We start from the raw sequence: 22039 nt of genomic DNA on the forward strand, positions 1-22039 counted from the left end.
CATGTCATATATTTAAAGAGATCATTTTTTCAGCAGTTATATTCTTCTTATAACAAGTGATCTTCCTTATTACTGTTCTACTTTGAAAAAAAGCCATCTCTTTAGTTACTTTCTGTAGATAATTAACCAAACATGAAACATACCTTCAGGTGACAATAGTGCTCATTTACATGGTTAACATTTTAGTGTTTTATTGAACTGCAATCCGTCGATGTTTGTTTTTATATTTGGCTTACTGAATGTCAACTCTTTAGAATTATGTTCCATATATGTATATTCCTGTCTGTACTTTACAGATACATTATAGTCTGTTATATATCTGCCTTATGTTTGTTTTGCAGATGGATTATGGTATTTGGAAAGGGCATTTGGATGCCCTAACTGCTGATGTGAAGGAGAAAATGTACAATGTCTTGTTGTTTGTTGATGGAGGGTGGATGGTGGATGTTAGAGAGGTAAGTTGTGTGCATTGTTTATAGCTAAAAGCAAAAACAATGTCTTTTTTAAAAAGTTTTTTGAACAGGAGCAGCTACAGATCTTATATAACCTTTGTACTTATAACTAAACATCCCATAATTTAATCTGAAATACTAGTTAGGGAATATAGGGATGTTTGACTCTTGGGTAAACTATTTTTCCATATTTAATATGTTCACTCAGGATAGTAAAATCTAATTTTTTAAAAAATATTTATGTATTTATTTGATTGCGCTGGGTCTTAGTTGCAGCAGGTGGGCTCCTTAGTTGCAACATGTGAACTCCTAGTTGCAGCATGCATGGGGGATCTAGTTCCCTGACCAGGAATCGAACCCGGGCCCCCTGTATTGGGAGCGTGGAATCTTAACCACTGTGCCACCAGGGAAGTCCCAAATCTAATTTTTTAAAGTTCTGGACCTAAAAATTAATTATATATATATATTCAACTCAATTTATGGATATGAAGATAAGTCTAGTAGAATGAGTAAGACTTATATAAAGCAGTGGTTCTCACCTCTGAGCTGTCCATTTAAATGATCTGGAGAACTTTTTAAAAATACTGGTTTGGTTCCACTAGTGGTTACCACTAGTGGGGAGCGGAGAGGGAGGGGCAACATAGGGGTTGCAGAGGGGGAGGTAGGAACTGTTAGGTGTAAGATAGGCTACAAGGACATATTGTACATACAGTATGGGGAATATAGCCAGTATTTTGTAATATCTGTAAATGGAATGTTGCCTTTAAAAATTGTATTAAAAGAAATAACTTTTAAAGAGTCTTGAAAAGACATGACAGTTAAATGTAGTATGTGATCCTAAACTGGCTCCTACGTTGGAGGAAGAAAGATGCTATAAAGGAGAGTGTTGAGTCAATGATGTTAAGGTATTACGTCACTGTTAAATTTCCTGATGTCGTTAACTGCATTGTGATTATGTTAGAAAAACTTCTCTTTATTAGGAAGTAAACACTGAAGTATTTAGAGGTAAGGGAACATGATTATGCAGCTTGCCCTCAAAGGGTTAAAAAAATGTGTATTTATAGATACACATACAGATGCAAATCATAAAGCAAACAGGGCAAAGACTGAACAAAGGGTGAGGGTATTGAGATATTCTTTGTACTATTGTAATTTAGTTTGTTTGAAATGATTTTCAAATAAAATATATTTTTAAATACTAAAAAAAAAATACCGGGTTCCACTTCCAGAGATTCTGGGTTAATTGGTCTGAGATAGGGCTGGCTGGCTTTTTTTTTTCTTCTTCTTTTTTTTAATTACCTGAAGAGCTTTAATGTGTAGCCTGGGTTGAGAAACCAGTTACAGAAGTACTAAATGCCATAAGAAAAGCACAGATGAAGCATTTTGTGAGTTTAGGAAAAGAAAAGGTTCCTTCTACCTGGAAGAGATCTGGGCAGAATGCTTGAAAGGTGTAGCATTTGACTGAACCTTGAACGAATTGGGGAAATTTGGATGAGCTGAGGTGGGAGAAAGGAAGGATGCTGCAGGTAATAGTGGTGTGAGGGAAAGGCACTGAGGTTTGCTCATGGGGCATGACAGAAACAGGGAGTTACTCAGTTTTACCTCTGCAGACCTGATGATCTGTCCAAGGATTGTAAATGCTGAATTCTTGGATATTAGGTATATTATTTTGAACAGAAAAATCACAGGAGTATGTTTGTTATCTTCCCTTCTGCATTCCCTGAATCTTAGTATAGTCACTCCTTTTTCACACTTGATCTTAGCCAAAAGGCTGAGAAGCGATCATCACTCCTTTTTTATTGTTTGTTTTGTTTTGGTTTTTGCTACTACATTTTTCTAGTTCCTCTGGCTTCCCTTTTTTGACCAGAAGCAAAAACATTAGGGACAGGAGACTAGATTTGAGCCCCTATTTGCTGCTATTCCTGATACAGTAACTCTGCTGACTTCATAAACAGTTTTGAACCTTTAGCAGGTTCCTTGGGTTTTCTCTTCTATTTCATGCTGCTGCTCACGAAGATAAAATTTTAGTGTTGCAAAATGCTAATTAAATGGTATTTAAGGTTTGAAAAGACTTGATGCCTTATTTATACATAAATTTTTGTTATTCTAAGTATTAATTAATCTTAGATTAGGGACTTCCCTGGTGGTGCAGTGGTTAAGACTCCAAGCTTCCAATGCAGGGGGCCCGGGTTCAATCCCTGGTCAGGGAACTAGATCCCACATGCATGCCACAATGAAGAGTTCACATGCCACAACTAAGGAGCCCTCCTGCTGCAACTAAGACCCAGAGCAACCAAATAAATAAATTTAAAAAGATAGTGAAAGTCACAAAACAGACACTCTGGAGTGTTTTAAAAATAGAGTAGGAGGGCTTCCCTGGTGGCGCAGTGGTTGAGAGTCCGCCTGCCGATGCAGGGGACACGGGTTCGTGCCCCGATCCCGGAAGATCCCACATGCCGCGGAGCGGCTGGGCCCGCGAGCCATGGCCGCGGAGCCTGTGTGTCCGGAGCCTGTGCTCCGCAACGGGAGAGGCCACAGCAGTGAGAGGCCCGCGTACAGCAAAAAAAAAAAAAAAAAAAAAAAAAAAAAAAAAAAAAAAAAATAGAGTAGGAGTGGAAGGCTATGAATGATATCATTTTGTTTTACCAAACATTTAAAAATCAATATTCAGTCTCAATCACTTCTTCAAATCTAATCCAAACAAGAAGAGGTTTCTTGAACAATCAAATGATAAATAATGATATTTTGAGTTGAGTTTAGCTTAATACTCTTACATACTCAGCAAAGCAGGAAATTATTCAGGGCTCCTGATAGCACTTATATCACTTGTATAAAAATTAGGAAATGGGGGCTTCCCTGGTGGCGCAGCGGTTGAGAGTCGGCCTGCTAACGCAGGGGACTCAGGTTCGAGCCCTGGCCTGGGAGGATCCCGCATGCCGCGGAGCGGCTAGGCCCGTGAGCCACAACTACTGAGCCTGCGCGTCTGGAGCCTGTGCTCCGCAGCAGGAGAGGCCGCGATAGTGAGAGGCCCGCGCACCATGATGAAGAGTGGCCCCCGCTTGCCACGACTAGAGAAAGCCCTCGCACAGAAACGAAGACCCAACGCAGCAAAAATAAATAAATAACTTAATAAACTCCTACCCCCAACATCTTCCAAAAAAAAAAAAAAATTAGGAAATGGTATCCATTCTCTTACACAGATAGATTCCATGCCAAGTGCACATGACCTGTAGACTGGAGCATGGATTAGATTTCAGCCCCCACTCACTCACCTGGCTAGCACCATATGCAAGGCACAGCTGTTCAACAAAGCCCTGGCCTTATATGCTGACTCTTACATCTGTACCTCACTTTTAACATAACTGCAGAACGGGCCCATTCGTGTTGGAGGCTGGTGGCACACAGGGATGGCAGGGGGAATGGAGGAGGCAGCTCATCTTTACCTACTTTTTGCCACCTCTGCCTCCACCACATTCTAGTTGAAGCCTCAACTGTCTTTCCCTTGCTTCCACTCTTCCTTACGCAGTCCCTTCCTCATATAGATCAGCTAGTAATCCTTTTAAAATCCTTTAAAAAAGGGTCCTACTCAGACCCTTCTGCTGGCTTCTCGGTACACTTTGAATAAAACGCAGAGCTCTTTTCTTGACCTACAAGATCACACATCCGCTGGGCCTTGACTGCCTCCCCAGTCTTGTATCCTACTGCTCTCCCCTCACTTTGCTCTAGCCTTCTGGCCTCTTTGCCGTTCTTCTGCCTAGAGTGCTATTTCCCCCAGATATCTGCATGGATGGCTTCCTTACTTCCTTCAGCAGTCCGCTCCAGGGTCATGTCTCTTTAGAGACTCTGCCCCACCCCCAAACCCCCTATCCTAAATAGGACATATACATATATGCACATATATGTACATAAACACATCGACACGTATCAGTTAATGAGCTTTTCTCACATATAAAGCACTACATGTCCCTGATGGAAAGAATCTTTTTGTTTTATATATTTACAGGATTTTTCAAATTTACAGGATTTTTTATTCAGATGAGAAAAATATAGGTTGTAGCAGAGCAATTTATTCGCTTTTCCTTGTGGCAAATTGCTGGGCCCATCAGGCATGATTCTGGTTGGTTGATGGTTGATAGCAGCCAGCCCACTGGTATGGAAATCGCCTGTAGTCAGCAGAAGAGATCACACCCTGATATTTGGCAGCAACAGGATTTCGGAGAGGCAGGTGCCAGAATCCATCCTATGAAACAAGGTTATCAGTAAGCAGGTGGAAAGGAGTCTAGGGGCCAGGGGTACTTTGCTTCTTTAGCATAGGGGGAAAAGAGTACATTGGAGCACAAATGGAGGGACCCAGAAAGAAGCAGTCTTCTTATTCCTACTAGGCCCCTAGTAGGATTCACTAATATGAATTATGAGTAAGACCTTGAGGTGTTTTAAATCCACCTCTGAAGGTAGTAAGTTCCTATTTGAGAAAATAAATGAAGGTGCTTTCCCTTTTAAAGCTAAGAAAATACAAAGCATGCATTTTAATACTTGCTTCTACGTATCTATATCTCAAAACAGGACAGAAAGGTTGACACTAATTTTTCATATGTGTGGAAACCTGACCTATGTCAGATTTAGTACAATTATTCTTTGGTATAATTTCCAGATTACATTCTGTTGCTTCACACCTCCACTTACATCTACCTTTGGAAGTGTTTTAGCAATTTAATATTATAGTCTCTCACATGAAGAGATTTTTAGTGATTAATATTGTCATAAGGAAAAAATTTTTAATTAATTAGGTGTCTTATTAGGCTTTTCAAAGGACCAGTTGGTATTTTTGCTTGTCCTGTTTTCTGTTTTGTTTTACACTATGAGTCCTATGGATTTCCTTCTAATTTTTAAGATTATTTCAGAAATTTTATTGTGGTTGGGTACCTTTTTATTATTTTAATTATTTTAGTTTTCCATTTTTTATGAGAAAATGTAGTGGGCGTAAAAGGTCTGTTCTTTTTTCTGCACTCTTAGTACCCACAAAATTTTTTAGAAAGATCCCTGTATACTTATAAAGAAATGCTCACTGTTTTCTCTACAGTGTTTTCCTCATGTATCTGTTAGTTCTGTCCCATGCAAATCTTCAGATCCTTTTAATTTTCTATTTTTAATAAATTATACAAAGACATCATAAATTCATTCTCTGTTTAAAGAAACAAAATATGTGCAATGAAGTTGTCCTCCCTGTGCACCTCTCCCCTCATCCTCCTGATCCTTCTTCCCAGCAGGAATCACTGCTGTTGGTATGAAGAGCCCTCTCAGTCCTTCTGGTATCTGTCTGTATTTCCTTCTGTATATATCCAGGGCAATGGTTATTATTTTCTGTTCTGATTTTTGCTCTAGTCTCTTAACTGTTTTTCCTTTTATGCATGTTTTTATTTAAGACATAGTAAGTACAAATTCAGAAGCATTCTGTTTTCATTATCAGACTTCTGACTCCTCTGAAGATACCATGATAGAAACCCTGCCTTGTTTTATTTTTAATTAGCATGATAAGCTTTATAGAAACACTTTAGCTTTTACCTGTTGCTTTTTGGTTTGATTCATTGACTTTTTTATAAGGGTATTTAGCTTAAAGTTGCTAGAATGACTACTTGATGTCTGTCTGTAGGATGCTGAGGAAGACCATGAAAGAACGTATCAAATGGTTTTACTGAGAAAGCTTTGTCTGCCAATGTTGTGTTTTCTGCTTCACACCATATTGCATAGTACCGGTCAGTATCAGGAATGCCTGCAGTTAGCGGATATGGTTTCCTCTGAGCGCCACAAGCTGTATCTGGTAAGTTCTAGAGCATTTGCACTTTTAAATTTTAGTGATTTGATAACCTCTGTAATAATATTTAGGTTTGTGAGATGTGTTTATATTCTTTAGATGTTCTTAGATTTTCTTAAAGTAGGGATCCAGTTTTAAGGTTTGTGCTTTTTTATCCAAAATATGTATATATTTCTAAGCAGTTTGAAGTGTATAGACTGGTCCAGAGAAGTAGCTTTGAAGTCCTGGGCTATCCTAATATACTGGCCTCTGGCTACATAAACCTTAAAGAGGAATTTCTTCTTGCATTAAGCTAATCAGGTTGATTAGGTGACTGTAAATTCACACTCTTTTTTGTTCTCATTCTTAACATTTTTCTCTTTTTTAAAAATCAGGTGTTTTCTAAGGAAGAATTAAGGAAATTGCTACAGAAATTAAGAGAATCCTCTCTAATGCTCCTAGACCAGGGACTGGATCCATTAGGATATGAAATTCAGTCATAATTCGTCTGCTGTTTGTAATCTCAATAATTTCCATGATAAATGGAAGTTTTTCTGTAAAATATATATATATTTGTAATTACTGGGTTTTTTCTTTTGCCTTATGGGGAAAATGTTTATGGAATTTAGGCATTTAATTTTGTACTTTTAAGCATATTATGGTGACACTTTGAAAATTTAATGTATTATATAATTCCGTGTTTATTAATAAAACTATATAAAAACGAAAATTTTCTGTTCATATGATTTCCAGGAACGTCCCTCTATTATGTAATAAGAAATTGAATTTCCGATCATAAGTACTCTGAAATCTTAAAGAGGATGGAAAGTAGATACATTTTTAAGCCAGGTATATAAGTCCTGATCATAAAATTTGGTGTTTTTTATTTGGGTTTTTTTGGGGTTTTTTGTTTTTTTGCGGTACGCGGGCCTCTCACTGTTGTGGCCTCTCCCATTGCGGAGCACAGGCTCCAGATGCGCAGGCTCAGCGGCCATGGCTCACGGGCCCAGCCGCTCCGTGGCACGTGGGATCCTCCCGGACCGGGGCACGAACCCGCGTCTCCTGCATCGGCAGGTGGACTCCCAACCACTGCGCCACCAGGGAAGCCCTGGTGGTTTTTTTTTTTTTTTTGCAGTACGCGGGCCTCTCACTGTTGTGGCCTCTCCCGTTGCAAAGCACAGGCTCTGGACGCGCAGGCCCAGCGGCCATTGCTCACAGGCCCAGCCGCTCCGCGGCATGTGGGATCTTCCCGGACCGGGGCACGAACTCGCGTCCCCTGCATCGGCAGGCGGACTCTCAACCACTGCGCCACCAGGGAAGCCCGCCCTGGTGTTTTTTAAATATTACAGTTAATTAGATGAACATAGCAAGAATGTTTTCTAAAATAATATTATACTATTGTTTTATTTTGAAGACATTTCTAGTTTATTTATTAACTCTCATTTAGCAAACCTGCTCTAAAATAAGTTGGAGCATGTAAAGACTTAGAATAGTATCTGGCACACAGCAAGCTGTGAATAAATTGGGGAATACACAGTGAGTAAGATCTCATCTCGCCCTTCCAATAGGGGAAATACAATATTTTTAAATGCCATTTTAAAATACAAGTAATCCAAGCAGGAAGAAACTATTTCCACCTAAGAGGTTTCTGAGGAAGTAGCATTTGAGCTGGGGTCTGGGTAATGCACTGAATTTGCAAAGACAGAGATAAAAGCACAAGAAGGGTGGGGCACTACAGATTAGGAAATCAGTATAAGCAAGGCCTACAAATGGTAAATGCATGTTTATGAATCAGCATTTATGTTGAATTGACTAGAGTGTAGGACTTATAAATGGGAGATAACCAAAAGAGAGAATGTGACTCTAAGAGAAAACATGATGTAAATGGATTATAAACCTGAATATAAATGCTAAAACCATAAAACCTTTAAGAAAAATAGAGAATATCTTTGGGACCCAAGGGTAGGTAAAGATTTCCTATACAAGAGACAGAAAGCAATTACCATAAAGGAAAAAAATTGATTACTTAGACCATCAAAATATAAAACTCTGCTCTTCAAAGACATTAAGAAAATAAGTAAGCCACAGACTGGGAGAAAATATTTGCAGGATAACTGACCAAAAAAACTCGTGTCCAGCATATATAAAGAACTCTTACAACTCAATAATAAAAAGGCCAAAAAAAATTTAAAGAGCGGACAAAATAGTACAACAGGTGATTCTTAAAGGAAGACATACCTAACCATGTGCCTGTGAAAACTGCTCAAGTCAATGGTGAATGCAAATTAAAACCATGAGATACCACTATACATCCATCAGAATGGCTAAAATCAAAGACTAACAACCAAATGTTTGGGAGGATGTGGAGCAACTGTGACTGGGACATATTGCTGGGGAATGTAAAATGGTGCAATCTTTGGGGAAAGTTTTGACTATTTCTATTCTTGTGGATAACTGTCTATTTTATTGGCCTTTTCAAATATTCTATTATAAACAACCATCTACCCTTTAACCCAGAAGTTTCACTCACATGCATAATGTTTAGAATAAGTAAAGTGATGTAACAACAGATGAAATAAATTGAAAATATGGTAGAATACCATATACAACTCTGACCAAGTATATTAGAACATGTAAGTAAAATGGACACTTTTCTAGGATGATGAAAAACCAAACATTGATTCAAAAAACAAAATCTGAATAGTTTACTAACCATGATGAGTATATGAGGGGTCATCATACTGTCTACTCTTCTGTATGTTTGGATTTTTAAAATAAAATGTCTAAAAATATGGTTTCAAGAAGTAATGCTTTCCCCTGTCTGGCGAGAGCTAAATTTGCTCAGCACCAACAATACCTAGCAAGTCGACTCAACCGACACAGAAAATACCAAACAAGAAAGGGGTCCCATATTGGCGCAGCCAGCTTTAGGTAACCCAGGAGGTAGTGGACCAAGGACGCAGCTCTCCACACCCAAAGCTCAACGCGCCTGCGCAGGTAGAGGCCGCTTCCTGAACTGTTCAAGGGCGGAAGCGCGGGCTCCCCGAGTCACGTGGCCGCGGGCGGAAGGGGGCGGAGCGTGCGGGACGTGCTGCCGCGTAGTCTGCGGCTGAATGGGCGGTGGCAGAGCATGTGTGATCCACTGAGGCTGCAGCTTGCCTGGGACCCAGAGGCTGCATGCCTCCCCCCGGCCGGACCGTAAAGCCAGGGGCTGCGAGGACGCGACGGCGGAGGAGGAGGCAAAGGGCAGCTGGAGATAGGCCGGGCGCCCCTTTCCGAGGGTGAAGGGCCCCGGCTCCGCGGGGGTCATGGCAGCGCTGGCCGACAGAGTACGAGGCAGAGGGCGCATCGCCGCCGGGCTCCTGCTAAACCTACTGGTGTCCATCTGCATCGTGTTCCTCAACAAATGGATCTATGTCCACTACGGCTTCCCCAACATGAGCCTGACCCTGGTGCACTTCGTGGTAACTTGGCTGGGCTTGTACGTCTGCCAGAAACTGGACATGTTTGCCCCCAAAAGTCTGCCGCCTTCCAAGCTCCTCCTCCTGGCCCTCAGCTTCTGTGGCTTCGTGGTCTTCACCAACTTATCTCTGCAGAACAACACCATAGGCACCTATCAGCTGGCCAAGGCCATGACCACGCCGGTGATCATAGTCATCCAGACCTTCTGCTATAAGAAAACCTTCTCCACCAAAATACAGCTCACGCTGGTGAGTAGCTTCAGCTGGGCGAGGCGCACCTCCTTAACAACCCACCTCCTGGACAATCTTTCTCCCCGGGAAATTTGAATGGTTAACCTTGCGCCACATTCTTTCCCGTGATCTGGAAATCCACTCGAGTCCTTTGTGAGCAAGTGAACTTCAGGCTTATTTGGGGAAGGTGAAAAAAAGCCATCTTGGCGCTCTATTGGGCTTTTAGCCCAGTAGAGTGTGCTTGTGTGAGTTTTAATAACTACTGTTTGATGGAAATCCTTAAATGCTATGATCGGTAAGAAAAGAAAGCTGTGTTGGGTGATGCAAATCTGTATGGGATTAAGTGCAAAAGCTCAAACTGAAAAACGTTTCTGATAAACGTAAAGAAGTCTCAGGATATGTTTGCGGCGACATACTGCAGAAACTTCAGCGTCTTTAAATAAGATAGACTAAAATAATTTTAGCACTTCATAACTTACAGTATTTAAAATCTTAATGCTTTTGTTATATGTTTATGTTTATATATTGTTTAGACACTGGTTTTGGGGTCCATTTACTACTATGTGCACGCATGTGGTATTTTCTTGCAAAGTGCAACGCATCGACTCATTTTACCCAGAATTTTAAATAGAATTAAATGTGAGCGTAAATATAGAATTATCATATTTCATTTTGAAGAAATAGGATTACCAGTCCGTTTTTTTCTCAAATGGAAAAAATATTTATAGAGGTTCATTGTTTCCTAATGATGTTTTTATGATTAACCTTTCAAGACACTGTGAAAGGAATACTAATTTTATGTCTCACAAATTTAATCTGAACAACGTTTACCTCTTTTTCTTTACAGATTCCTATAACTGTAGGTGTAATCCTAAATTCTTATTACGATGTGAAGTTTAATTTCCTTGGAACGGTGTTTGCTGCACTTGGTGTTTTAGTTACATCCCTTTATCAAGTGGTTGGTAATTTTTTTTTCTTTATGTGCCCTTTTTAGCAGATTTCATAAATTTTGAAGCTGTGCCCCAAGGTTTAGACAATACAGTATAGAGACAATAGACTGTTGGGAAGAAAGCATAATTGCATAAATTGTCTGACTCAAGGTGAAAAGAAGAAAGGGGACAGAGAAACTTGGGTGTATGATGCTCACCAAGTACCTCCCTACCTGTTTGTAAGTGTATATTACCCATGCTTAACAGTCTGAGTTTGGGGTGATGGTGTATTATTTTCTGGGAAATCTTTACAAAATGAATAGTAAGACTTTTTACTTGAGGATTGAGTCCATTGGTTGTATTTACCATTTACTCTTTAATTATGACATTACTGTGAAGGAGTGAGTACAGGTGCAAAAATTTGAACAGGAAAGGAAAATTTGAGATTTATAAATCTTTGCCTCAGAAGACATGCTGCTGTTACAACTTGTATATTCTAATCATTTTTCTCCGTCAATATTTTATAGCAATGGGTATTTCACTTATTGCACTAGCGCGGTGCCTTGCCTGTAACAGCCATTTATTTGACATTTGTTCATGGATTCACTTGCTTCATTACCATAAAATCTCAACAAGTATTTTTGTTTCTTATATAGTGGAGAAAAAAATAGTGAATGGCGAAGGGTACAGTGAAACAGTGTTTTCTCTGTACTGAAAACCTTGGACTGGAAATTCTGGTTTCCAGTGCCTGCATATGGGGAATCAGAGCCAAAATGTGTGACCAATTTTACTTTTTTCACAAACATCCACTGGTTATAAACTAAGGCATTCTTGTTATGAATGTTAGGAGTTTAATAATACAGCCATAGCATCTTAAATTTTCTAGTACTGGTCATTTCAGAAACATTGTTATGTGAAAATTCTGGGGTTGAATACATTTCTTAGTGGCAGAGAAGCAGTTTAAATGAAAGAGAGCAGTGACATGAGAGGGTGGGGCACCCGCTCAATCTTGTCACTTGGCCTCAAGATATTCTGTCTTTTACTGCAGAGAGAAATCAGAGGAAGCTCAGGTTTGTGCTTTAAGAAAATTGCATTTGGGCATACTTCAGTGAGTTTAAATTTAAATTTTTTAATTAGATACAGTAAGTGAACATTTCTACTTCTCTTTTTTGTTAAATGGACTTCATTTTTGACCCAGTATGGATTAGTTATTTATTAGATATAGCAAGAAATTTTATTTGTTGAATGTTAGAATTTCTTGTATTCCTTACACATCAATTCAGAGTACTCACTGTCCATGCCAATATGACCGTTTTTGTTCACACAAGTTTCAAAATTGCTATAGGGTGGAATCAAAGGATTCTGTATCTCTCAGGTAGATATTTGAAATGAGATTGACCAAGGAATGATTGTAGACTAAGTCATGGGCAGAGTTTTTGATTATCAGTAAATGGTAAAAGTACTGGTACAGAATAGGTGTATTCCCTCCCAAAATTCATTTTAAGGAAAGTTGTATTTTCCCATTGTAACCTGGTATAATTTCTAAGTTATTTCTTCTTATACTGCTAGGGCATTAAAAGGAATTAAGAGCTGAGTGACCAACTATTAGTTTTAGTTGTAGAAAGATGGTTGACTCCTCCATTCATTCAGCAGACATTTCTGCTTTTTGCTCAACCTTCATACAAAGATAAAGGGCAGCTATAATCCAGCATTGCAGAAACACATGGAGACAGCTGATAACAAGTCGTATAACTCAGAGTATGAGGAAAGTTCTGAGGAACACCAGGGAAGAAGGGGTAGTTCTGCACGAGGGCGGTAGTGAGGTAAGACTTTATGGGAAGGTTAACAATTTAAATTGAAGAAGGCACAGGAATTCGCTTAGCAAAGAAATAGAGCAGAGGTCTTTCTTTGCAATGATGTGTGAAAGTACAGAGCATTTTTGGAGGACTTGATTTGTTTGGTGGGACTGGACTGTAGTTGCGTGGTGGAAACACAAGGCTGAGGGGAGGGGTGAGACCAGATGGCAGAGTTTTGAGTGTTATGCTGAGGAAGTGTGCCCTTTATCCTGCAGGTACCAGGAGAGGAGTTCAGATGGGCAGTGACTTGATCACTCCCTGTGTTTTAGAAACTTCACTCTGGTGGCAGTGAAGGATGAATAAGAGGGACGACAGGGTGACAGGCAGAGCAGTCAGGAAGTGCTCCATGGTTTAAGGGGAAGACAGGAAGGACCTGAACAAGGACAGTGGTACTGGACGTGGAAAGGAAAGAGCAGACTTCAGAGACCTTCTGGAGAAAGAATTAGTCGGACCTGACTGAATGTGAGAATGAGGAAAATAAGGAGCCTGATCCTTGGAGGAGATTATATCATTAATTATCGGACCAACACAGGAGGAGCTAATTTGGAGAAGGAAGTAATCAGCTTAATCTTAAACAAGCTCCTTCAGGTGATCTAACTGAAGATGGCCAGTAAGCTGTTTGTAGAAGGTGGGACTTAAATGATGCTCAAGGAAGGAGGTCAGAGCTGTAGATGTCAGCGGGTAGTAAGAGATCAGTCAGGGAGATAAAAGAGGAAAGCCAGACATCTCCCTTACAGGTAGTAAGTGAAGGAACAGGTGAGTGAGGAAGCAGCGCAAACCAGAAGTTCTTCCAAGAGAAATCTGCAGGTTCTGCAGAGGGCTCCGGCCGGAAGGGGACCGAGGGCAGTCCTTCGATGTGGCCACTAGAGGTGAAGGTGCCCTTTTGGGGAGCAGTTTCATGAGAGGGTTGGTGGGCAGAAGCCAGGCTGCACGACAGTGAGGGCAGGTGGTGGCCTGAGAGTCACCACCATTCCAGGCTGTCTGTCCTGTGTCAGAGACACACAGCTGCCCAGAGAGGCTGCTGGAGCAACACAAGACTGTGCACATACCCTCTGCATTCATTTTTGCTTACTGCTGTGTCCCAAGCAAAAGAATCAATTCTTTGTCCTTCATGTTCACAGCAGACTCTTTTTAAGGCTGACAGGAGTATGCTTCAGATTTTTTGCTCTTCTATTTTTGTCTTGGTGAATTTCTATAGACTTAGAGTTTATGTAATAGGATACCCGGACCTACAGGAAAGAGGATTATGTAGGAGCAGTTATTTAAAAGCCTGGCTGTTCCTGCCAGATCTTATTCAGACAGTTCTCTCAAGCTTTCTTTAAAGCCTCCTTTTCAGTTATATTTGTGAAGCATTTTGAGAACTGATGGGATTTGAGGCTTTGGGGTGTTGGTTCTACCGAAGGATAGTCTTTTAAAGTTTGTGATTATCTAGTTTATTGAGGAGTATTGGTGTGGGATTACCCACCGAAACGTCAGCCATACAGAGGAAAGTTCCTTCTACCATCGACTGGGTTTCCTGAAGTGAATGAAAAGACCTCACATACCTTTCCAGCCACACGTATTGGCAGCCACCTGGGATAACTGAGGTTTCTGTCAATCCGTAATTAGAGTCCGCCCTGCCTCCCAGTCTTCGTTTTGGGGGCCATTTTTAGAAAGAAATGAAGTCTGACACCGCATCTGTATTCCTGCTTAGAAATTTCCATTCCTGCCTAATTTTCCCAAGATCGCTGATGCCTGTGGGCCCCGGTATGCATTGACTTCCCCCATCTACTCGGATCAGGAGGGAAGAGAGGATTTTTTTTCTCCTTTATAATTGAGAAGAAAATAGATTATCAGACGTTGAATTTATAAAGCTCCTTTCATCCAGGGAGCTTAAAGGATATACATATATATTATTGATCTTTGAAATCTTGTAGACTCATTAGGCATTTCCTCTTCCCCCCGCCCCGCCTCGCATCCCCACATTTGTGGCTAGAGTTGCATCTTTTGTTTGTTGACTGATGCTATTTTTTTCTGCCTAACACGTTCTCTCTCCTAATTTTCAGTGGGTAGGAGCCAAGCAGCATGAATTGCAAGTAAACTCGATGCAGCTGCTGTACTACCAGGCCCCGATGTCATCTGCCATGTTGCTGGTCGCCGTGCCCTTCTTTGAGCCGGTGTTCGCAGAAGGAGGAATGTTTGGTCCCTGGTCGGTCTCTGCTTTGGTAAGTTATAATTGTTTTGGTGTCTAAGAAACAAGATAATAATAATTTCTCCATTATTGATGCAACTTTTAGTTTGCAGTGCACTAGCTCAGATCCATTCCCACATTTAGGCTTTATAATCACCCTTTAAGGGAGGCAACGTAAGGATTATTCATTCGATGAAGAAACTGAGGCACAGAAAGATTGAGAGACTTGCTTAGGGTTAAATTGCCAGTCAGTGGCCAAATCAGGACTAGAATTCAGGTCTTCTGATGTCTGGTTACTGTGCTGAGCCCACCAGGCTATTGCCCGCCAATAGTTTGGGCATTTTTTTTTTTTTAAATAATGAAAATATAACTTTGTTGATTTTCTTGTAACAGTATAAGTAGTACATGCTCATTGTATGCATTTTTGAACATACATAAAATTATAAAGTGAAGGTCTCCCCAAATCCTGCCACACTAAGATAAACACCTTTACCGTTTTGGTGATGATCATTTCATGGATCTCTTTCATATACACAGACAACACGCATGCGTGTGTATGTTTAATTTCATATGTATGTAACCATATTGTATATGCTGGGTTTTGGGGAGGTTTTTTTTGTGGCTGTGCCGCATGGCATGTGGAATGTTAGTTCCCCTACCAGGGATCGAACCTGTGCCCCCTGCAGTGGAAGCGTGGAGTCCTAACCACTGGACTGCCAGGGAATTCCCTATATATGCAGCTTTTATCATGGATTCCTTTTCCTCAGCCCTCCTACCCATACACACATCAACATCCCATTACCTCACCCCTGCCCCTTGAAATAAGTCATGTTAACATTCTAGTTTTTGTTCTTCCGTGTTTTTCTCTGTGCTGTGCATACCCACATGTAAACACATACAACATACACAGGCACACATGCACGTATGTACACATAAATTACACATTGGTTTTTTTTACAGAAGTGGGATCATATTACACATGATTTTCTGTATCTTGCTTTTCTCACTTAACAATGTCCCATGAAAATCCCTTCAAATCATTCTTTCAGTACCTGTATAATAGTTGCAGTTCTTAACCACTATGAACAGTATTACAATAAACATCCTTGTACATGTGTCCTCATGAACTGGTACTTTTTATTCTATGGGATAGAGTCCTAGAGTGGAATTGCCAGATCAAAGGGACCTGTACTTTGGGGATATTTTTTTAATAAAGTTAGAAAGTATAATCCCCCTATTTAGGAAAGGAACTTCTGCTTCCCATACTTGTAACACAGTCAATGGGAACGTCTTTTTTGCTGGTGGTGTTGATTTATCAAACTTGCATAGCCCTTACTCTGCTTCAGGCACTATTCTAAGCTCTTTGCAAATATTAACTTATTTGATCCTCATAACAACTTTATTAGGTGTTTACTGATGAGGAAACTGAGAGACAAAGCATTAAGTAACTGACTCAAGGTCCACAGCAGAGCCAGATTTTGAATCCATGCATTCCACATCCAAAGTCCACATTCTTAACCACCCTGTGAGGCTGCCTGTGAGCAGATTGATAGTTGTTTCAAATTCATATACTTTAGCATTTGCGCTTTTTTCCCAAGGTAGAAATCACTGGACCATCTCTCAGGTAATATCTCCTCTTTTACAAAAGTTACCCATCTTGGTCATCTTGCCTATCAACCACTGCAGCTTGAGCACCTTAGACTAGGAGGGGAGAGGCTTTATGTGACTGGCCCTCTGACAGATTTGAAAACGAGGACCTCAGCAGAAAGGCCATAAAAAAGGTCAAAGAAACAAGAGCACAGCAGTCTGAGGCCATTGGATAAGGGAAAGTCACCTGCATTCCTTCTTGTCCCTAGAGGGCATCATTGCCTCAAAGTAGAACATGTAATTGTGTTTTTAATGATGTGCCAGGTCATCAAGAAATAGGCATGTGACATTCTGTGAACTCAATAAAATTAACAAGGACACATTTCTAGAAACAGTTTTTAAGATCTTTAAGGAGCAAGTTTCTCTTAGTTGAAGATTTAATGGAACTCACTGTTGTAAAACAAATAAGGTGTTACTCTTTCTCCCTAAATAGGCTGCAAATCCAATTGCCCTGGTCTTCTTCTGACTGCACTGATTTAAAAACTGAGAAAACCCACATGGGACAGAAAGAATCTTCAAATATGACATTTTCTTTGGAATTTAAACTTCTTACTAATTCAAATTGTAACTAATATTTTCTCTAGATTCTCTTACTTCAGAAATAGAAAATGGTTTTATAACTTTTAAAATGAAATTGTGGGATACGTTTGGACAGAATGCTGTGTGTGTCTACAGTGGTACAGCCGCTTTGGTCTGCCATCTCAGCCAAGTCGGTTTACTCGCCATCCCATGCACACACCAGAGCTTTCACGCCTCCATACTTTGACCCGTACTGTTTCCTGCCCCCATTATTTCTTTCTCTAATCAAAACATGCCTTTGAAATCCAAAGACTTTTCTTGCTATCGCAGCCCAGAAGGACATCTCCTGTCTAGAGTCCTACAGAACCTATAGTCTGTTTGCCTATTAACGAGGTAGAGCTCAGGACTCATTTTCTTTTCTTGCCTGAGCTGTTCATCTTGTATTGCACTCTCTCTTTCATGTGGTTAAGAGGTAGCATGGCAGGGCAGGTTAGGAGCAGGGACTCCAGTACCTTGGCCCTTCTACTTACTGGCTGTGTGTCTTAGGCAAGTTGCTTTACCTCTCTGTGCTCTGTTTTCTTGTCTGTAAAAAGGGAAGATATTTTACTCCCTCATGGCTGTTTGCAATGATTAAATGAGTTAATATATGTAAAATATTTAGAACAATTCTTGGTGCATAATAAGTACTATATAAGTATAAGCTATGATTATCAAGATTTTTATCACATGTTCAAGCGGTTTCTAAGATCTTTGAGGGCAGGAACCCACTGTGTTCCTTACAAGGCCTGGCCTAGTTTTGTAGACACCTGATGAATACCTACTGATTAAATTTAAATAAGAATAAATATGAACAATTCAACGGAAAAAAGATCTGGAAGGATATATACCAATGTATTAATAGTGGTGAGTGGTTGAGATTTAAAGAATTCCTTATGAGTTCTCTTCACAAGGAAAAAAACTTTTTTTCTATTATTTAATTTTGTATGCACATGAGATGATGGATGTTCTCTAAACTTGCTGTGGTAATCATTTCATAATGTGTGTAAATTAAATCATGATGCTGTACACCTTAAACTTACACAGTGCTGTATGTCAATTATATCTCAATAAAACTAGAAGGAAAAAAAGAATTCTTTATATTCTTCTTGCTCATCTTTATTGTCTGGTATTTCTGTAATGAATATATATTACTTTTATAATAAGAAATTATTACAAAATAATTTTTCTTTGGATAGATAAGAAAAATGAATCTGGAGATTTACAGAGGCAGGATATTGTTGGAGGATTTTCCATTGTATTTTGTTGACAAAATTACATTTGTAAATACTACTCATTCTGCTCTTTAACCCTCAGTTCTTGCTTTCTCCCAACTTGATTCTCTCTTTTTAAACATCTTGTTTTTAATGGTTGATAGAAGTGCCTGATGAAGTGTACTTTCACTTGATGATTGCAATGATTGCAGCTGCTTTGCATTAACGATTCTTCTGGTTTATTTGTAGCTGATGGTCCTGCTCTCTGGAGTAATAGCTTTCATGGTGAACTTATCGATTTATTGGATCATTGGGAACACTTCACCAGTCACGTATCCTTTTCCTAACAACTTACAAATGCGTAGTCTTTTATATTCTCCAAAACTCTGTCACATTGATTTCCTTATTTGAGTCTCACACTCTCTATTGCATGGCCTAAACCGAGTAGAGTGAGTTATTTTTAGTCTCTTACTAGAGTCTGTGGAAATTTAAAGAACTGTGAACTGGGGAAATGGGTTAGCTTTCTGTATGATAAATGCTTTTGAATTTTCTTAAGGCATAGATGACCTTTTCCCTTATCAGAATTAACATAGAGCACCATTCCTTGTGCATAGTGGGGTTAAATAAATATTTGTTGAGTGAATAATGGGGTGGATACTTATGTTTTCCATCACTTTTCAGTTCTCGATAGTTCGATAATAATAAGGTAAAGGTGTGGTTAATCCAAATAACAGAAAATAATTTCAGGCCAGTTGCTCTGACTTTTGAGCTTGTTTTTGTACTTGTCTGGCTATGGGTGTGCCTGCTTTTCTCAATATTACTTCAAATCAAGAAGTGGAGTCATGACTTGAATGTCTGAATCAAACTCAACTGCCCATTTTTAACATTTTGCTTTTAATGAGTGAACACCGAGATGTCAACAAAGTAAAAAAGCAGCATATTTGCCAACTATCAGTAAATAACAGTGATAATAATTTTTTTAAAAAAACAATACCTGGGGACTTACCTGGTGGCACATTGGTTATGACTCTGTGCTCCTGATGCAGGGGGCCCAGGTTCGATCCTTGGTCCAGGAACTAGGTAGGTCCCACATGCCGCAACTAAGAGTTTGCATGCCACAACTAAGGAGCCCACGTGCCGCAACTAAGGAGCCGGCGCAACCAAATAATTTTTTTTAATTTATTTATTATTTTTGGCTGCGTTGGGTCTTTGTTGCTGTATGCGGGCTTTCTTTTTTCTAGTTGCGGTGAACAGGGGCTACTCTTCCTTGCAGTGCGCAGGCCTCTCATTGCGGTGGCTTCTCTTGTTGCGGAGCATGGGCTCTAGGTGGCGGGCTTCATTAGTTGTGGCACGTGGGCTCAGTAGTTGTGGCTCACAGACTCTAGAGTGCAGGCTCAGTAGTTGTGGCGCATGGGCTTAGTTGCTCTGCAGTATGTGGGATCTTCCCGGACCAGGGCTCGAACCCGTGTCCCCTGCATGGGCAGGTGGATTCTTAACCACTGCGCCACCAGGGAATCCCAATAAATATTTTTGAAAAATTAAAAAATAAACAACACTTAATAAATGTTTATTTTGTGTCAGGCACTGTTCCAAACATCTTGTGTGTATTAAGCATTTAGTTTTTACAGCAGCTCGAAGAGATAAATTCTATCATTTTATTCTACAGAAGAGGAAATAGAGACACAGAGAGGTTGAATAACTCACTTGGAGTTACCCAGCTGAGAAGTGTGGTGTCCAGATTTGAGCCCAGGTAGTCTAGCCCCAGGATTTATGCGCCATGCTGCCAGATCAAGGCATCCAAGTATGTGCCCTGATTAAGAGCATCCATTCATTCAGTCAACAAATACTTATTGAATGCCCACTATAAACTGTTCTTTGACTTAATAAATATTCACATAGTGAATATCTACTGTCTGTCAGGCACTGGAGATATAGTAGTGAACCGAAGAGACAAAAATCTTTGCTCTCACAGGCTTAAATTCTGGGGAGGGAGACAGGCTATAAACAAGAAAAATAAGAAATGGGCATATACAGGGCTAGATTGTGTTAAATGCTAACAGGAAAGGGGATGTGAAATGTTGGGGACAGGGTTGCAGTTTTACGGAGGGTAGTCGGGAAGGCCTCAGCAAGATGAGTACTTTTGAGTAAAGACCTGAAGGAAGTGAGGTTGCTCTGTGCAGAGCAGGATGGGTAGCGTTCCAGGCAGAGGGGACAGCAGGTGAGAGGCTGGAAGGAACAAGAAGCCTGTGTGGCTGGAGCGGGAAGAACAAAGGGTAGTTTCTTTGTCCCTGAAGAGTGACGGGGGCCTGACTGAGCAGAACTTCCACACGAGGACTCCTACACCAAGTGAGAGGGGACGGCGTTGGAGTTTTGAGCAGAGAAATGCCATGATTTTCTGTCTGTTCTAATAGGATCCTTCTGGGCTACTGTGTTAAGAACAGACCGGGGGTGCTTTTCAATTTCAGTGCTATTGGCCTTTTTGGTCCAGTGGACAGGCCTGTCCTGTCCATTGGAGCATGTTTAGCAGCATCTCTGGCCTCTACCCACTAGACGCCAGTAGCATCCCTTTCCCCAATTATGAAAACCAAAACTGTGTCCAGACCTTGCCCAGGTGACACAATCACCCCTGGTTGGGAACCACTGTACTGAAAGCAGCAAGAGAAGAAGGGAAACCATCAGGAAGCCATGGTGGTTTGGTACCAGGACAGTCACAGTGGATATAGTGAGACGTGATTGGGTTCTGGATATATGTTCAAGTAGAGCCAGCAGGTTTTATTGGCAGACTGGATGTGGAGAATGAGAGAGGAAAGAAGGTTGCCACCCGGTTTGGGCCTGAGCACCTGGCAGGGTGGAGTTGCCATGGACTGAAATAGGACAGCCCCCAGGAGGTTTGGGGGTGGGGAGGAAGACCAAGTGCTCAGTTTTGGGTAAAACGAGTCTGAGTTCAAGGTCGAGGTCTCGGCTGGAGGTATTCCGGAGGGAGTCAGTGGTGTGTGGATGTGGTTTGAAGCAGTGAGCCTGGCTGAGATTACCAAGCAAACAAGTGGAAGAAAAAGAGGCGCCCAAAAACCGAGTCCTGGGTCACCTCGGTGTTTAGAGTTTGGAGAGATGACAGGAGCCAGGCAGAAGGGGCAGAGAAGGAGCAGTCAAGGTGGAAGGAAGGAGGACAGCGTGGAGAAACCAAGTGAGGAGGCAGGGGAGCCAGCTGTGTCCAAGGCCGCTGGCAGGTCAAGCTCGAGGAAGGCTGGAAATGGATGGAGGAAGGGGTGTGGTGGGGTGGAGGGCACTGACGATTTTGACGAGAACGTCAGCGTGTCCAGGTGGAAGCTGACCGGAGCAGATGGAGAATTAGAGAGAGGAATTGGAGATGTCGGGTATAGATTGCACCTGTTTTGTTTTGTTTTATTTTCCTAATTTACAAAAGGATTCATTGGAGCATTTCTTTAAATTTGCCTTTCCTCTCGTGTAAATATTGTTAACAGATCATGAGCACTTCAAAGCGAGGCTGAGGAGTAAGGAAATGCTGAAGTGCGGGAGCCGGTTCACTTGAAGATAGCTCGTAATTGAAAACGAAGCCTGGTTTATCATGGTTATAATTAACATCCTTGGGAAGGTCCTCCATCCCGCAGGAAAATTACCCCTATTGGGTCAGGCCAGCGTAGGTACCCTGGCGACTCAGCTCGTGCTGTCCTGCCCGGAAGCAACTTCCAAGCTGCTTAGTTGGGCTCAGAAC

General features: G+C 40.9%; 2 protein-coding genes across 7 annotated transcripts in view; both read left to right on the forward strand.

Annotated features, from left to right (window-relative positions):
• Nucleotides 1-6973, forward strand: part of NUP107 (nucleoporin 107) — a 51524-nt gene extending 44551 nt beyond the window's left edge. For both annotated transcript variants that reach the window (XM_082635246.1, XM_082635247.1), the window contains exons 26-28: nucleotides 342-455; nucleotides 6103-6270; nucleotides 6639-6973. In XM_082635246.1, the coding sequence (XP_082491372.1) occupies nucleotides 342-455; nucleotides 6103-6270; nucleotides 6639-6746 (390 nt within the window). In that variant the 3' untranslated portion in view covers nucleotides 6747-6973. The remainder of the gene's footprint in view (nucleotides 1-341; nucleotides 456-6102; nucleotides 6271-6638) is intronic.
• A 2357-nt stretch (nucleotides 6974-9330) lies between these two features.
• SLC35E3 (solute carrier family 35 member E3) overlaps nucleotides 9331-22039 on the forward strand; it is a 29015-nt gene continuing 16306 nt past the window's right edge. For 2 of the 5 annotated variants that reach the window (XM_082636816.1, XM_082636820.1), the window contains exons 1-4: nucleotides 9331-9953; nucleotides 10783-10893; nucleotides 14766-14924; nucleotides 18556-18638. In XM_082636816.1, coding sequence (XP_082492942.1) covers nucleotides 9552-9953; nucleotides 10783-10893; nucleotides 14766-14924; nucleotides 18556-18638 — 755 coding nt within the window. In that variant the 5' untranslated portion in view covers nucleotides 9331-9551. The remainder of the gene's footprint in view (nucleotides 9954-10782; nucleotides 10894-14765; nucleotides 14925-18555; nucleotides 18639-22039) is intronic. The other 3 variants (XM_082636819.1, XM_082636817.1, XM_082636818.1) reach the window with 2 other exon arrangements.

The sequence above is a fragment of the Mesoplodon mirus genome (assembly GCF_964341445.2).
Source record: "Mesoplodon mirus genome assembly, chromosome: 11".
NCBI lineage: Eukaryota > Metazoa > Chordata > Mammalia > Artiodactyla > Ziphiidae > Mesoplodon > Mesoplodon mirus.